This window comes from Lontra canadensis, unplaced genomic scaffold (genome assembly GCF_010015895.1).
Source record: "Lontra canadensis isolate GAN:19392208 unplaced genomic scaffold, GSC_riverotter_1.0 scaffold7, whole genome shotgun sequence".
NCBI lineage: Eukaryota > Metazoa > Chordata > Mammalia > Carnivora > Mustelidae > Lontra > Lontra canadensis.
Genome location: NW_022631001.1, coordinates 31,982,966 through 32,000,606, shown reverse-complemented (window position 1 = coordinate 32,000,606; position 17,641 = coordinate 31,982,966). Strand labels below are relative to the sequence as shown.

The window sequence follows — 17,641 nt, the reverse complement described above, 5'->3', positions numbered from 1 at the left end:
TGACTAGCCCAACCAAGGTCACTGGGTGGTAAACCTGGTGTTTAGACTTCAGTTGTTCTGACTGCAACTGCCATTGTCTCATTTCGATGGTATGAGGCTGAGCAGATTGTGGTGGTCCTGCTGCCTTTGCTGCCATAGCCACCGCTTTCTGGGTGGCCCTATGCCTGGGCACAGGCAGCTGGCCCTACTCAGGAGCCTCATTTCCTTGCATGCAGTGGGTTTCCTGCTCTTGAGGTGGGCCTAAAGAGTACTCTAGTCTCCGGGGTGGCAGTCTCATGATGCTTATGTAGTCCAGGTACCCCTTGTGCTGGGGAAAGTTTGGAGACTGTTACATTTCTCTAGGAAAAGGAGATAGGACCAAATGTTCATGTTCACGGGTGAGACATGGGCAGTGCATGCAGCGTGGCTGGATGGAGAAGGCCCAGCGAAAGCTCTTTGTGCCTCATGGGCAGACTGGTTTTGGCAGTAGCAAGAGAAATATACCTCCTAGATGAGTAGGCAGGGAGGCCTTGCTTTCTCTGGGGAGAGCTTGCTTGAAGCTTTAGCTGTGAGATCTTTAAAGTCGTTCTGCTGTGTGGGAACCTTATTGGCTGGATCTATGCCCTGGGCTAAACTGGCCCCCTGGAGCTTGGCCAGTAACAGGAGCTGGGCTCTCAGAGCTAGGGAATGAGGAGTGGGAGCAGCAGGAAGGTACCCAGTTATCAGAACCAGAACAGGGTTGGGCCTGTGATAGAATGGCTTGTGAGGGGGGCAGGACCAGGCCAAGACAAGGATGCAAGGAGGTCTGTAGGACTGGCCCTTACTGAGATGGCCATGTCCAGAGTACCTAGATGTTAAGTACAGGCCATGACATCAAATGTAGTTCATTTTGACATAAGTGGCACTGGCACATACCTTGGTGTTGTATATTTAAAAACCTTGTGTCTAGGCCTTATGTATAATCTGCCATGTTGCCCTGACTCTGCTTTTTTGCTTCCCTCCCAGAGCTCATCTCCTGTCCTGGGTGTAAGCGAGTATACCTTACCAGGGATGTAACTGAACATTTTTTCCTGCAGTGCGTTTCTACTGGGCAATCCAAGATGGCCAGGGTAAGTTAGGACGAGTAAAGAAACAGTTTATCCTTTTCAGAAATCTTTGGGGCCCCTGTTCATAAATTCACCAGTTCACCCATCACTTCATCTGACTTGTTACTCCTCCATCAGTTTGCCTAATCATCCATCCATCCATCCATCCATCCACCCATCCACCCAGCCTTCTCCCCTCCCCTCTCCTCCCCTTCCTTCCCCTCCCCTCTCCCTCCCTCCCTCCCTTCCTTCCTTCCTTCCTTCCTTCCTTCCTTCCTTCCTTCCTTCCTTTTTATCCAAAGAGTATCAAAATACTTGAATTGGGGAAAGTAAAATGGGGGTATTTTTCTCTCTTACAGCTCTTACTGGAAAACACCAGTACTAAGCTTTTATTCCGCCCCCCTCCACGAGTTGAAACTTATATACCAGCTTGAACTAAATGGGTTCATCAATCTTGCCCATATTTAGCAGCTAATACCTTTTTCCTGAGTTTCTGATATTTCACATCACTTACTAACTAGCACCTCCTGTTCCTCCCTCCTCTGGGGTACCCTTGCCACTGCATTTGATCCATTTGCCCAATCTACTTACTTGATCCTGTATCTAATTTTTATTAAATGTCTGGTATGTGTTGGGCCTTATGCTGGGAGCTAGGGACACAGATACCCATGTTCTTTGCTTTCAAGAAATTCATAGTTTAATTAGTAAAACTTGTATTTCTCTTCTTTCCCCCCCCCCCCCCCCCGTGGGTTTGTCAGATGCCAGTAAGAGGACACTGTGAGAATCCACACCATTTTGATGGCCTGTGTTATTCAGGCCCAGACAGGCCAATTTTTTCCAAATCTCCTTTTTCCTCATATTTTTACAATTAGCCCTGCAAGATATTTGCTGACCGAATGAATGAATGTCTGGACTAGGAGAGGACCAGGTTCTCTTGGGCCCAGCAAGCCCCAGTTGTGGAGGCATGACTCTGAGAGTTGGTCTATACTTGTTCTTTCTTGGTCATATATGATCATCTCTCTGTACTTCCACAGCTCTGGCTGCTCCCTTTTTGCAGGCACACGGGATTTTCTGTTTTGCCTGTGCGCTCCCATTTCAATCCCTCATCTGCCTGGCAGACTTTTACTTGTCATTCCCTATCCGATCAGAAGTCACTCCTCATGAAATAGTTCCTGGCACATCCTAGGCTGAGCCCTGGGAAACCCCACTTTGCTTCCTTAGAACTTGGTGTGGCCTTTTATCACAGCATCGCCCACTGACCCTGTCAGTCCACCACCCCATGCAGGCTGTGCATGCCTGGGGAGACTCCCTTTGCCTTACTTAGTCGAGTGTCCTCATCTGTAGCATGGGACTTGGGGAAATAGCCCCCGAGGCCACTCTTGTTTTAGTCACAGAGGATGCTTTGCTTCACAAGCCACCTTGTGGCCCTCCCCAGAGACTCTCCAGAATTGACTGCCCTCCAGGGAACAGCCCTCCAGGCTCCCAGCCCCTCCCAGAGGGCCCCCCACCCCCAGAGAAGGATGGGTCAGTAACTGCAGACCTCTGTGCTTGCAGAACTGCTCCGAATGCAAGGAGAAGAGGGCGGCGCACATCCTGTGCACCTACTGCAACCGCTGGCTGTGCAGCTCGTGCACCGAGGAGCACCGGCACGGCCCTGCGCCCGGGGGCCCGCTCTTTCCCCGGGCCCACAAGGGACCATCAGGTAGCTCTCCCTGCATCCTCACCGGCTCACGCGCCCCAAAGCAGCGGCTCTTTCTTACCTTATTTCCCTGCTGGGGATAAGGGTAGGGGTGGCCTCCATGCTTTTCCCAGAGGACACGACAAGTTCATGCCAGGCTCTCCCTTGTTGGGGAGACAGGGCAGGGAGGGGTGTATGAGCCAGAGGTGCAGAGAACAGTCATGAATTATCATGGGAGCCAGCTGAGTTCCCTACTTTCACCTTCATTTAGAGCAGTCATGCCTCAATTCTGTTTAGTGATTTGTCTAATTAAACAGTCAGGATCAGGGCTTATCCATTCGTCCATCCAGTGCCACTTGTTTTAAATGACAGTCTCCTTGACCATCTTTGCCCAAGGTCCTTGAACGGTGGGAGGGGTTTTACCTTTGTGACACCCACAGGAACCAGAGTTAATGATCCATGTGATCTGGCCTGGAGCCCCTCCTTCCACCCCCTCCTCCCAGCATCCTGGTGAGTGAAGAGGTTTAGGTTGAATTTTAGAGGATTCATTACTCTGCAGGAGATCTGTTGCTGCAGCAGCAAGCATCTCCCTCAGCTTTGGGCAGGCAGTGAGGGGTCTGGGGCTGGGCTCTGTGTGATTTCTTCACAGCTGGGCAAGTCCCGCCAGGCTTAGCTCGCATTCTTTCTTGTGCTCCGAAAACCTCACTGGCCCAGAGAGAGGCCTCTCTTCCTTCTCCCCAAGTTCTTGGTCTCCCCTGTGTTCATTGAGGGCTGAGGGCTGCTCAGTGGAGCTTACCTGAGAGTCTTCCTGAGCAAGAGAAGCCCACTTTCTCTATCTTCTCTGGCAGGAGTGAGTGGCGGTTCTGGGGACTTCGCCTTGTACTGTCCTCTCCACACACAGGAAGTGCTCAAGCTATTCTGTGAGACCTGCGATGTGCTCACGTGCCATAGCTGCCTCATGGTGGAACACAAAGAACACAGGTGCGGCTGGCCGGCTGCCCTCAGGCAGCTCGGGAGGGCTCTGGACTCCACTTTGCTAGTGCTGGGTTCCCAGTGTGTCAAAATGTTCTCCCTGCCTGTGCTAGTCTGGGGCACTGAGACTGGAGTTTTTGTCTCTGCTCCCACTGTGGGCCTTCTCTGGGAAAGGTCTGAAGGGCCAAGACTCAGCACTTTCCCTAGATATAATCCTAGCTTCTGTGGGCCAGGCTGAGACAATACACAGTGGGGATTCTTGCTTGGCTGGCATGCTCAGCCCTCCTCAGCTTTTTCTTTGCCTCCTTCTTTAGGTGTAGACATCTTGAAGAAGTTTTGCAAAACCAGAGGATGCTTCTAGAAAGTGTGACTACACAGGTGGCTCATAAGAAATCCAGTCTACAGACATCTGCAAAACAAATTGAGGACAGGTAACACATACTAACCCCTTGCCAATGCTGGAAATGCTATGTTTCTTGACATCCTGGATCCCGATACCAGGTTATCAGATGTTGTACTTAGGAAGAATGCAAGGGGTTAAACAGATGTGGGCATATGTCCCAGTAGACATATGTCCTGGAACTTAGAGGTCTTGGGGCCACTGAAAGGGCTTTGGGTCATCACTTAGTAGATGGAACCAAGCTAGATCAGAGTGAGCAGTGTGAGTTTGGGCCTAAGCACATGCCTTCTGAATGTGGCCATTGACATAGCCAGGGGTAGGTGCTCAAGAAGGAGGGCATAGAGCAGATTCTGGGTTTATCATGAAGATGTAGTAAATCAGTGGCAATTTGCCCCTTATCCACCCTATCCCAGTGTCTTTTGTATAAATCTACAAGTGATATGGGGCTATTGATATTTAATGTGGGAAGAGGAATTAGTAGGTGCTCATCATGTGACAGGCACTGGGTTGGGCATCTACATGCATGATTTTGTATAATTCTTATAATTTTTTGAGTTGGATTATCTCCATCATTTTGATGAGGAAACTGAGGTTCAGAAAGGAACATAGCTAGTCAGTGACTCAACTGGATTTGAAAGCAGATCTGTGTGATCAAAGCCCATGTTCTTTAAAAAAAAAAAACACCTTTACTGATATAATTTATATACTGTAACATTGCCCTTTTAAATTTTACAATGCAGTGGTTTTCAGTATATTCACAGAGTTGTATAAATCAGTATTACTGTTTACTTTTAGAATACTTTATCACTCCCAAAAGACACCTGATACACATTAGTAGTCATTCCCCGTTCCCCCCAATGTCCCCAGCCCTTTGCAACCCCTAGTCTATCTTCCGTCTCTGCCCATGCTCTTTTTACTGCATGGCATTGTTCAGTGACATAACTCACTCTCTCTGTGCTGCCTCCAGTGCTGTGTAATTGGTGAGCTACTGGGTTGACCTGAGTGTGGACCTGAGATTTACCAGAGAAAAGCTGGTTGAGCTTTGGGCCCTTGGCCCACTTAGATCCAGTGTGCTGCGTAGTACCAAGGTTAGGGTGGTGAAGGAAGGTTATCCTTTCTTTATATTTGGTGTCTGCTGGGCTCTGATCTTCACAGGCAGCCTCTAAGATATTGGCTGTTATGTTTGCGGTCTCTAGTCCCTCATAGGCCTGGAGGGAGGAGCTCACCATGCTTTGTCATGTTCTGTTTATAGGATTTTTGAGGTGAAGCATCAGCACAGAAAGGTGGAAAACCAGATCAAAATGGCCAAGATGGTTCTGATGAATGAGCTGAACAAACAGGCCAGTGGGCTCATAGAGGAGTTGGAGGTATACGAGGACAGATGGGTCACATGGATGGGTCGATGTTCTCCCTAGGTCAAAAACCAGGCACATATCAAACTAATCCCAGGGCTCAGAGCTGCCTGAGCTGGAATTCAAACGTGCAATTTGCATAGCTTTCTACTGTTCCCTATATCTTAAAATGTCCAGTCTCATTTGGGGAACATGGCTCATTAAGGGCTAGAAGGTCGGTTCAAACTCCCATCAGTGCTATGGCTATAAGGCAACTGCCTTCCTGGGCTATGCAGGCTTACAGCCTCAGAAAAGACAGCCATGAAACAAGTCATGCCCGAGAGATACAGACATTGGTTTATGTCCTCCTTCATTTGTCACACATTCCCTACTGGCACTATAAAATTCACCCACCTTCCTCCATCCTGTCCCGTGTCCTTCTGCTGCCCACGGCAGCACTCTGTCCCACTGTCATCCCCTTGGGGACACAGTCTCATCTGACTCCATCAGGGTTCCCACTGAGACATGAGCCACCAAACTCCCCAAACAGGTAGACCCAAGTCCAAGAATAGGATGAGGGACTCTGTCTTCTCTGTCCATACCCAGGGCATTACTAATGAGAGAAAGCGGAAGCTGGAACAGCAGTTACAGAACATCATGGTCCTCAACCGTCAGTTTGAGCATGTGCAGAATTTCATCAACTGGGCTGTCTGCAGCAAAACCAGTGTCCCTTTCCTATTCAGCAAAGAGCTGGTAAGAGCTCCAACTCAGTAATCACTGCTTTGGGGTTAGTAAGTGAAAAGTATCTTTTACCAAACTCCACAGTGCCGAGGACAGGTGCTGAAACAGTCCTGCTTACCTCCAGGCAAGTCAGGTGGGAAATTTTGTAGTTCTGTGTTAGATCTTGGATTTAGGCATGAGCCTGGACACTAGCAGTGTTCTTTCTGGACATCCCAGGGACAGTTATCTGTGTTCAAATGGGGGCTTGTGTTTGAAGGAGGCATTGAGGATGATGTTGAGGTGTTGGGTTTGTGAGGGTGGTGAAGACCAGGAGGAGTGAGAATTTTGAAATATGTTGGTGGGGTATATATTGGGTTATGTTGGATCTAAAGTGCCTGCAGGGCATCTCAAAGGAGATGTCCCAAATCTGTTTCAATCGATGGGTCTGGAAGTCAGAGGGAAAGTCGGGGTTGGGGATAGAGATTTGGTAGTCACTGGGGTATTGGTGGTACACTTTGGAAGATTGTGTGAAGGAAGAGGAAGGTAAGACATCTGGAACTGAGGGGAATACTAGCATTCTCAACATAGATGGAGGGAGAAGAAGAGTGAAGGACGGTGAGAAGCAACAGTCAGAAATGGATTGCGGGAAAAGTAGGAGGGGGTGGTGCACAGAAATTAACAGAATTTCAGATTACAAGTGGTCAATGTTATCGTTGCTACCTAGGTAAAAGAGGATGAATAGTGAAGAGAAGCCTTGAGATCTGGGAATCAGGAGGTCCCAAGTTATCTTTTAAAATAAATTTCAGCAAAACAGGAGGGTGAAAAGCTAGTATGGGGGGACTGAGGGAAGGAGAGGAGGAAGTAGAAACAGAAGTAAAAAGAAGGGAAATAAGGTAGCTTGAGAAGGGACAGAGTTGGGAGATTGATTTTAAGTATGGAAGACATTTGCGCGAGTGTTTTTGGGAGAAGAAGTTGATGATAGGGAGAAGAGATGTGTGGTGGGGTAAGCATACTGAGAAGGCAGAGGGAACCAGTTGACCCTAAACATAAAAGGGGAGGAGGGGAGGACAGGAAGGTCTCCAAATAACGTTTGGAGGTAGGCAGGGTACCAGTTTGGGGGCAATTTGTCTTTTGTGTCTCTTGTGCTTTCTGAAGTAGGAGGTGATAAGAGGGTTAGGCACTGGGTAAGTGGAACTGAGGCGAGAAGTGAGGAATTTAGGCACTGAGGACAGTGGAAGAGGAAGCCAACAAGAAAAGTAGTGATAAGAGAAAGGAGAGCAGGGTGCCCTGGAGGTTGATGGCCTCTGAAGTGACCCCAGATAACATGGCTTTAAAGATGGCTGTATTGACCTGAAGTTAATGGACAGTGATGCGGAGGGAATTAGGCCCTAGTGATATTTTGACTGCAAACGATGGGAAGCTGAGCTGGCCCTAGGGACTAATGGAGCGGGGCTTGGGAAATTCAGTGAGGCTAGAGAGTGTGCTCAGAAAGAGAGGGAACTAGTTAGAACAGGGGTCAGGCTTTGCACAGGAAGGTCTCTAGATGAAGGAAAGGTCTGGGTACAGTGCCCAAACTGAAAAGAGACGTGAAGGTGATTGACACTAAAAAGATGGAGGAAGAAAAGGCCAAGACGGTGACCAGGACATCAGTTAACTAGATGATAGCAGGGTGGGGTGGGACATTTTCCAAAGTCCTAGATGCATGAGAGAGTTCATGATAGGAGACGGATACAAGGGATGAGGGAAGAGGAGGGCAGTTGATGAGGATGGGAGTTTTACATGTGGACAAAAGAATAGCAGTGGGGAGCTCAGAGAGTGTCTGCCCCTATAGGCTTTTGCATTGAGGTTATGGAAGAATGAATAGATCTCTTCAGAGGGCTGCCAGGCAGGTGATCCTGAGGGAGAATTACCAATAGTTTAAGGCCTGAAAGAGAGAAGACACTAGGGAATCCAGAAACCTGGATAACCTGGATAAGAGGAAGGGGGGAGGGCACAGGGCATGGGAAGGGATGTGAAGATACCAGTGCAAGGAAATGAGCATATAGGGGACCTGAGGCTAAAGACCCATGGCTCCAAGCCCTTCAACCTGTCCAAAGAGTGAGGGAGAGGGAGTTGTCATTCAGGTGCAAGATGCCCACAGAAATGACCTTTGGTGCTGTTGTCAGATTGTGTTTCAGATGCAACGATTGCTAGAGACAAACTGTAACACAGATCCGGGCTCCCCTTGGAGTATCAGATTCACCTGGGAGCCTAACTTCTGGACCAAGCAGCTGGCTTCCCTTGGTGAGCCGGAGCCCATCCTGTGGGCTTTTACATAATTGCTAAAAATGAGGAGAGCACATCTGCTTAGCTTACTGGGTAGGTCAGTGTAGGCCCAAGGGAAAGGACTCCCTGAGGCTGCCAGTGGTCCTGGAGTCACTCAGCAGACCCTTGTGTGGGTGTGGGGAGGAGGGTTGGGGAGAAGGGACAACTTCAATAGCAGTGCCAACACAGACTTTTGTAACAGGACCATTTGAAATCTGAGCTTTCCATTCTGCATGAATGCCTTATTACCTTGGTTTCATTGCTGGAGAGGAGACAAGCCGGTGGCCCTGCTCTCCAGAATGCTGTGTGGCAGTGCAGGTGAATGTGTGTCTCTGTGGTCCTGCAGGGGGTATTAGTGTGTGTGTAGGCACAAAATGGGTATCAGCATCAGAGAGAGGGGGAGAGAAGGGGAAGGTGGGACAGTGTCACCCCCACTACCCCTTGGAGTTGAGATGTAAGCAGATAATTCCTGAGCTTCCCTCCTGCAGTGATTTCCTGGCATTCAGTCTTAGGCGGAGTACAACTGAGGTCTGATGGCCTGATGTAGGTTTGTTATGCTAATGGCCACCTGCTGTCTTTGTTCTTGAACTTGACAGAGTGAAGAATAAAACTTAAGTTTATTTATTTATTTTTTTTTGCTTCCCTCTCCCCTTTGATTTAATTCAACAGACCTTTGGTGGGCCCCTGCTGTGGGTCAGCACCTCATGCTGGGCACTAAGGGACCAAAGGTGACTAGAACATACCTCTGGCCCTCAAGTTCCTGAGTCTTCCCCTAAGTAAGCATCATTGAAACAATGAGCGGAAGAAGCCATGAGACTGAGCTGGAGATAGATGCTCTCTGCTCATGCGCCAGGGCTTAGAGACCTCTGGACGATGCTGGCACTTGCTGTTGACATGATGTTGGGGTTCCCTGATTCCTTCCAAACTTCTTACCCAAAACACAACCCCCCAGACTTATATTTGGAGACTTGGTCATTTGTCCCACAGTCAGTTCCCCTTTGCAATTTTCCAGCCTGCTCCCTCCACACTCCCAATGTTGATTTTTTTTCTTTTGTCTGAGTCTGTGTTCAAAAGGAGTGAGTGCTGTTTGAAGGAACCCATAGTTTTTCTAGTGGGATAAAAATAGAGTGAGACTGAGTATCTGGAAAAAGCTGAGCTAATTTCTCAAACGCCCCTGGCCGCCTCAGGTCTGCATTGGTTCTATTGCTGGCAACATTCTAGGCTGAGTCTTAGAGATCAGGGTTGAATTTGCTCATCTCTGTGCCTGGTATAGGTGTGTCAAATAATGTCCTTTGGTCCCAGGAGCTGGAAGTGGCAAGCAGGGAATAACCGCAGGTTACCTTTGGAAACACTCTCTGTTCTGAATTTCCAGGCTGTATAACTACTGAAGGTGGACAGCTGTCCCGGGCAGATACTCCTGCTTATGGAGGCTTGCAGGGACCGTCATCCTTTTATCAAAGCCACCCGTCCCCAGTGGCTCAGCAAGAGACTCTCAGCCACCCCTCACACAAGTTCCAGTCTCCAGCCCTGTGTTCTTCCTCTGTGTGCTGCTCCCACTGCTCCCCAGCCTCACCCTCCCTAAAAGGCCAGGTCCCCCCACCCAGCATACACACAGCCCACAGCTTTAGGCAGCCCTCTGAGATGGCACCCCAACACCTGGGGTCTCTGCAGTGCTCTACCCTGCCGCCCAGGGAGAAGGAGCTGGCTTGCCATCCTCAGCCCCCAAAGCTGATGCAGCCCTGGCTGGAAACCCAGCCCCCCGTGGAGCAGGAGAACACATCCCAGCGGCTGGCGCCACAGCTGACTTCCCAGCCGGTATGCATCGTGCCTCCGCAGGACGTTCAGCAAGGAGCCCATGCCCAGCCTACCTTGCAGACCCCCTCTATCCAAGTCCAGTTCGGCCACCACCAGAAGCTGAAGCTCAGCCACTTTCAGCAGCAGCCGCCTCAGCAGCTGCCCCCTCTGCCCCCTCCACCACCTCCACCCCAGCAGCCACCACCTCCCATACCTCCATCCCAGCATCTGGCCTCTAGTCAGCATGGGAGCCCTCCTGGGCCTGCCTGTTCGCAGAATGTGGATATAATGCACCACAAATTTGAGCTGGAGGAGATGCAGAAGGACCTGGAGCTTCTCCTTCAGGCTCAACAGCCCAGCCTACAACTGAACCAGACCAAATCTCCTCAGCATCTTCAGCAAACCATTGTGGGGCAGATCAACTACATTGTGAGGCAGCCAGCGCCTGTCCAGTCCCAGAGCCAAGAGGATGCTGTGCAGGTGAGCCTCAGGGTGGCTGGGGAGGGGCTGGCAGGGGAAACACACATTCTCCCTGTTCTGGGATTACTCGGTAAACACAGCCTCCGCCGTCACTGGGTTGCAAGGGAACACAGTTTCTTCATCTGTAGGCATCCTTGAACTCGGCGCTCACATTTCAAGTCCTTCCTGGACTCCACTGCCCATCTCAGGAAAGCTCCCAGAAACACAGTAGTCCTGACAGAGATCTGGGCTCAGTACTCTCCAGGGTACTCTCCAGTACTCTCCAGACACTAGGGACCTTGTCCATCAATCGAACCTTCCGAGCTGTGCCACACTCCTGCCACTACCTGGACAGAAGGGAGGTTATCTCTTGTCTTTGTGACCTCTCACTTCCCTTGCTGGGAACTTATGAATCTCAGATGGAAGGGGAGACCTTAAGGAGTGGAGAGCAGGTATGCAGTAATGCTAGTGGGCAGCATCTTTATAACACCACACAGCTATAGACTTCAAATTTGTTTCAAACCTTCTAAGCTAGGTATGTTTTATATATACTCTATCATTTATTCTATCAACAGTGTTAGGTAGGCATTGCCAATCATTTTTTATACGCACAGAATTGGTGGTTGGAAAGGGCAAGCACTTTGCCTAGATATCCTAAACACTGAGCGACAGAGCCAAGACTTGGATCCTGGTCTGCTGACTGTAATTCCACAGGAGAGGCCTTGTTCTCTCCCCTGGGGTGTTGGGTGGGGGTGATGAAAGCTTCTCCTCTCTTCTCTCAGCTAAGAGCCGATTCAGGAGGTATAGATCGTACCTCTGGGATCTTTGCTGGTTTCCACATCTTCATCCATAACTCGTGCTTTTCTTTTCTTCCAGACTCTCCTATTCTCGCCTTTTCTCCCTGTCCTTTCTCACTTCCCCCTGTGTTGTCTCCTTTAAATGTGTAATCACATTTATATCTTCAAAGCATCTCTAGGGACTTTTACTTTATTATAAAGTATAAGGCCTCACATTTATGCTTTAGCACCGACAATGTCAGATCATCTTCAAATGTCTCCCTCTGAGGCTCAGTTCCTTTGAGGAGATAGGAAATCATCCTGAGGATGGCAGAGAAAGGTCTAGGGTTCATTGAGGACCACAGGCAAAATTTAAGTCAGATGTGTTAGGATCACTATGGTGAATACAAGAGTTTGACCAGAATTCTCGTTTTGGCTTCTATCCTAAGACTGTCATATTAGGATGTAGTCTCATGAAAAGTTTAGATAAGATGATCTTTCTTTCTGAAAATTTTCCAGCAGTTCACAATGCGTAGTTGGTGACAATGGGCAGTAGTACAGGGTGGGTGTCAGCCTTTGCCGCCGCTGCTGTTCTTTGCAGGAAAACCCACCCACGTTCTTATTTTCTCCTTCAGGCTTCAGATGAGCATTCAGCGTCTGAAGGTCCAAAGCCGGCTCTCCCTCTTGACAAGAATACTGCTGCTAACTTGCCCCAGGCGCCTGGGGAGGAAACCCCTCCCGGTGTCCCTCCGCTGGACGGCACCATCCAGCACTCCTCTCCAAATGTGGTGAGAAAGGTACTAATGGAGCCTGCTTTCCCTGACCACATGGGACCCACTGTCAGCCAAGACCCCAAGGACCTGGATGAGGATGACTGGGTGGGGGGAGGAGTGTCCCTGTTCCATCCCTGGATATTACACAGCCCTGACTCATGCCTTCTGTCCTAATGAGTCAGCAACATAGGTCCTCCTTCATGCTCATTTCCACTCCCACACACACACTTGAAATGGGACCAATTGGGCTTCGTTTATAGTATAAGGGGGAAGGAAAAGGGAAAGAAAGCCAATTTGTGACACACTTACACTGGGCCTGGAATGGGGCATGGGCCTTCATGGTTCTGTGAAGTGGCCGTCCCCATTTTCTAGCTGAGGAACTGAGATTGAGGGCCCTATAGCTAGTAGATGAAAGGGCTGAGGTCTATTTAAAATGAGGTTTGTCAGAATCCAAAGACTGAACTGTTTTTTCTCTGCAACAAAAATGGGGAAAATATTTTATGTGGCTGCATGACCCAAAGTTGATGGGCTTTAGAATTTGAATCAGTGGAGTTTGTTGGGGTGTGGGGTGGGGGGGGTGGTCTGCAGTGATGTCCTGACAAGGTGACTGAGCCGCTAGGGGCACTGAGAGCTCTTAAAGATAAGCAACTGGAGCCCTTCCTGTCTGCTGACTTCCCTGCTTGCTACAGGGCATCATTTACTCTGGCAACTACCCAGAGCCCCACAATTCGTCATCTGTTCTCCCCATATTTTTGCCCTTCACCCTCACCCCTGCCATACTCCTAGCTAGAACTTCACTCGGCCCTTCCCGTCTCCCCTGTCCCTGTTCCACTACCCTTTTGCCTTCTCTGGTCTGGTTCCCTCGGCCCCCCTGCACCTCCTGTCAGCCATGTGCTTGAAGCCCTGTCAGGTGTTGGGTACCCCCAGCCTGTGCACTCAGCCCTGCACAAGGTTCTGGCTCTGCAGCCCCAGTTCTGCAGCTGTTCTGCGTTCCTGCCCCTCACCATGTTTCCCCCAGCACCATCGCCACGTATATCTTAATCTATCCCAGTGATACGTGAGAAGAGACTGCAGAAAAGTAAGAGATGCAAAGATGAAATGGTAACTTGGAAATCCCTGGTGGCTCTTGAAGTCTGGCTAGGCCTCTAGTATTACTGGGTTTTTGTCTGTGCTGGGCCTGTCCTGCCCTGTTAAAACAGTTTGGCCTAGAGGCCATAGAGATGCTATAAATGGCTCTCAGGGGTTTAACTTTTTATACTTGGGCCACTTACCTATCCATCTGTCCAGTTATTTATTCACTTAATGTTAAAAAAATATAGATCTGTCTCCTAGTATGTGCCAGATGTTTTGCTAGGTGTCAGGCACATATCGGTGAATAAGAGTCTCACATTGGAGCTTACAGTCTAGCAGGAGAGACAGACAGTTAAATGAGCAGCAACAATAAATGTGATAAAGTGCTGGGGTAGTCACTGGGGTAGAGAGAAGGAGCATGTAACATTGGAAAAACTGTTCACAGAGAACTTCCTAGGGGACATGATTTTAAGCTGAGATTTGAAGAAGTCAGGCTAGTGAAGGGAGATGAGGGAGAGGGCTGGACTAAATAATCAGAGGGAACGGCCAGTAGGAGGGTCCAGAAGTAAGAGAAAGCCCGGGGTACTTCAGGGGGTTTCAGATTGCTTGGCTTGGTGGGAACATGAGGCAGACTGGGGAATGGGAATGGAAGCAGAGTGCTTGGAAGGCCCTGTAAATTGTGCTCAAAGTTTAGCATTTAGTCTTGGGAGTTGTGTTGTGAGGAGTGAAGGAAGGATTTCTTAGCAAGGAGGGACATGGTTTGAATTAAATTTTAGAAAGGTCACTTTAGCTATAAGAAGGGAGACCAAAATAGTACAGAGGAGAACAAGGAGAGATTGAATAGAACCAGCAACAATGGGTATAAGAAGGAAGCATGGACTTCAAGAGATCAGATCACAGGAGCTTTTGGACTTGGAGTCTGATTGGTGATGGGAAGTGATGGAGAGAAGGTCCTTTGGCTTGACATCCAGGTCTGTCTTGCCCACTGGGTTGCCATTCACTGAGGTGGGAGCATGGGAAGAAGAGCCTATTTTGGGGGAGGAAAAAGGTAAATTTGAATTGTTGGCATTCTCCTGTGGAAGCTACATAAGAAGATGCCCAGAAGTTAGCTAGCTCTAGATGTCAGTAGTTCAGAAGGAAATATGGGGATTGGCAGTGCTCAAGGGTTAGGAGAAGCCATGTAGAAATTGCTGCTGCTGCTTTAATGGGGCCTGCTTCTGTTTCTCTAGACTGTACGGAGGAAAGGAGGGGAGCCGTGTGCAAACATGAAGTCTTTGTGCCTGTGTGGGTGGCCCACAGGGCTCTCTGAGCATCAAGGGGCTGCTACCCTACTGTGTGGCTATGGGTTGGCAGTGGGGTTGGTGAAGGTCCTAGGAACTCCTAAGTCCTCATTTGGAGCTATCTCTGGCCCTTATTAACCTGGGCTCAGGGAGAGGTTCAGAGGAGTATGTGGCCTGGCCCTTTCCTGATATTTTGTAGGCTTCTTCATGGTTTTGACTCCCTGCCCCCACCAACCGCAAAAAGAACCTCAGTGTTGCCATCCTGGCTTAGGGGAGCCTTTGGGTCTACTTTACTGAGAGAGTTACTGGTTAGACACGAAGCTACCAAAATAAGAAAAAGGGCTTTCTTTTTTGAGGGAATTCATTGCCTTGAACCTGGGATTGGGTATGGTGGAGGGTGAGATGATTGAGAACATGGAATAACATTTTGAGCATCTTATCATTGAATGATAATACTTTGTATAGCATTTTTCTACCTGTTCCCTTAGGTTTTTACGTGGAGTATTTCATTTTATCTCTTTGTTTATCCTAGAAGTACTATGAGGAAGCCACTTTCATATTCCCCTTTGAAAGATGTGGAAACTGAGACACAGAGAGGTTAAGTGACCCACCTAAGAGCTATACAGCAGAGCATTGACAAAGTTAGGACCAGAGCACAGGTTCCTGACCCTGGCCGTGCTCAGGGGCTAGGTTAGATCACCTCTCCTTGGGCACTGCAGTGGGAGAGTCAGTACTCCATCTGGTCTCTCACTTGCTGGATTTTCCTCTTTACACTCACTGGGAGTAGCCTAGGCGCTGCTGGGGAGAGGGCTTAGGACCTAGCCTCATCTGGTTATCTGGTCAAGGTGTTTTAGCCTCCAGCCTGCTCCTAAGCCCGTGATGGCCTACAAGTACCAGGAAAGTCAGAGGTCTATGTGAAGGCCGCAGAATGGAGGAAGCCATGGCAGCCAGCACCCCTCTGAGTGTTCTGCAGGGACTCGGTCACGTGCTGAGCTGCCAACTGACATTCCATCACCACGGGGAGGACTTCGGTGACAGCACAGCAGCTGCACACACGCCCTCTCGAGTTGGTGCTAACTGAACTGCTGGCGAAAGCAGTGCTGCCGAAAAGTAAGATGGGCCAATTTTTGAATGGATTTTCTAGTGGCTTGAGCTCTGCTCTCTCAGAGGCAGCATCCCCTACTACCTTCCCTGTATCTAGCAAGGTGTTCTGGAATGAATTTTGACATCTGTCTGGCCCTTGCAGTTGCCTCATCTTGGTTTAACCACTCTGAAGAGAGACCATGGTTACAGCATGATGACAGAACTCCTTACATCCCGAGTGAACCCAGAAGGCATTTTGACGGCCTCATTTGTACTTTTGAACGAGTCAACTGATGAGAAACACACACACTGTCTTCCTCAGAGCTCTCGTGGAGTCAAGGATGCAGGCATCACAGAGAGCCTGTCCGAGCCCAATTCAGCTGCAGGAGGACCTCTCTTCTGCTTACATGTGGTCCACATCCTCTGCAGAGGTCTAAGAGACCACCAGGATCCTGCTGATGGCTTCAGAGGAATCTGAGATGTATTTTTAGCAAACAATGCCTAAGCAGGAGGCTTTCCTGTGGTCTGCATTAGTAAGAGTGACGCAGAAGAGCGAAGGATGATGACTCATACGAGCATTCACTTCATTACCAAATCACTCTGATGCCTGAGCTCACAATCTGATTCCTACAACTCAGAGCTACATTAGCATGTGGAGGAGGAAATTAAAGCCCAGAGACGGGAAGTATCTTGCTTAAACTCATTCTCTAAATCCTGGCTTGCGTAAGGAAATACAGGGTGTCCTGCCTTCATAGTCTCCACATTCACGTCTGTGGGCCAGATCATGGCTTCTCAACTCCAGCAATGGTCGTTTCCTTAAAGTTCGGCCTCAACAGCAGAACTTGGTGAGAACCTTCCCAGGGCCTCAGGAGGCTTTCTTAGGGCACAGCCCAGGTTCTGGTCAGCAGTTAGCAGTTGCAGAACTGTACAGAGATCTGCTCTGTGCTGCTCAGAAGCCAAGCCAAGCATTCCCCAGGTCTGGCTCCCTGAATTTCACAGCCTCTAGGAAGGCTCTTTCCTCAGTTCCAGCTCGATTTCATTCACAGACCAAATCTAAGATCCTTGTCTAGGTCTCCTGGTCCATGAGAAAAGAGGTCCTTGTTTCTGGGCCCTGAATTCCCTTACACTGGACTGGCCAAAATTTCTCTGGGCGAATTCTCCTAGTTTCCAAGGCTTGGGTTTTGGGGGTTCCACTCATTCTGGCTTTTACCTCAGGTTTACCTGGAATCCACTTATTCTTTTTCTCTTCCTTCCCCCTTAGACTCTGGAGTCCTCTTTGCTTTTCCTGTCCTTCCTGAATCATCAGGGCGCTGGGCACTCTTCAGCTCTTCTCTCTCCACCCCATGAATGTTTTCCCATTTGACTCTGGTCAGTTAACATATGTTACCATATCCACAGGAATAGCCTTAATTTGCACAAGAGCTTTTCATGGAGTTGGAGGAGCACTCACTGTCATTAAGGGCAACAACTTTGCTCTTAAAAATCAACTTAATGAAACCACTTGCTAGGAAAGTTAGTTCCTTCCTCAGATGTCTGATTCAGTTGTTTGAAGATCTACTAATGTTCAACTAGTCTACCTGATGTGAAGCTGTCAAAACACTCAAATATTCCAAGATTTAATTCATAAATCTCTTTATCTCTGTTTATCTCAATCCTTGTCTCCTTATCTGTTTCCTTCAGCCAAAGTGAAGGCCTGTAGTGTGTTTCCAAGATAGTTTCCAAGTCATTGCCCCTGTGTGTTTACAGGGTGGTCAGTCTTTAACAATTCTGGTGATTGAGACAAAACCCTAAAACCAGAAGTGAGCAGGTGAAGCTTTGGAGCAGCAATGAGAACAGAGGCCATATACCCACACATCCTATTTGGTGTGAGATCATAGTCCCTGCTCAGGTATCTAGGCAGAGGTTTTGACTGCAAGCTTAGTTATGTGGTTTCCTC

At 48.9% G+C, this 17,641-nt stretch overlaps 1 protein-coding gene across 4 annotated transcripts in view; it reads left to right on the top strand.

The window, feature by feature from the left end:
* The window catches only part of TRIM66 (tripartite motif containing 66), a 52,760-nt gene that overhangs the window by 21,437 nt on the left and 13,682 nt on the right, over positions 1-17,641 (top strand). For all 4 annotated transcript variants that reach the window (XM_032853407.1, XM_032853408.1, XM_032853409.1 and 1 more), the window contains 9 exons: positions 985-1,088; positions 2,619-2,766; positions 3,591-3,723; positions 4,029-4,145; positions 5,367-5,481; positions 6,052-6,198; positions 8,331-8,448; positions 9,842-10,743; positions 12,134-12,295. In XM_032853407.1, the coding sequence (XP_032709298.1) occupies positions 985-1,088; positions 2,619-2,766; positions 3,591-3,723; positions 4,029-4,145; positions 5,367-5,481; positions 6,052-6,198; positions 8,331-8,448; positions 9,842-10,743; positions 12,134-12,295 (1,946 nt within the window). The remainder of the gene's footprint in view (positions 1-984; positions 1,089-2,618; positions 2,767-3,590; positions 3,724-4,028; positions 4,146-5,366; positions 5,482-6,051; positions 6,199-8,330; positions 8,449-9,841; positions 10,744-12,133; positions 12,296-17,641) is intronic.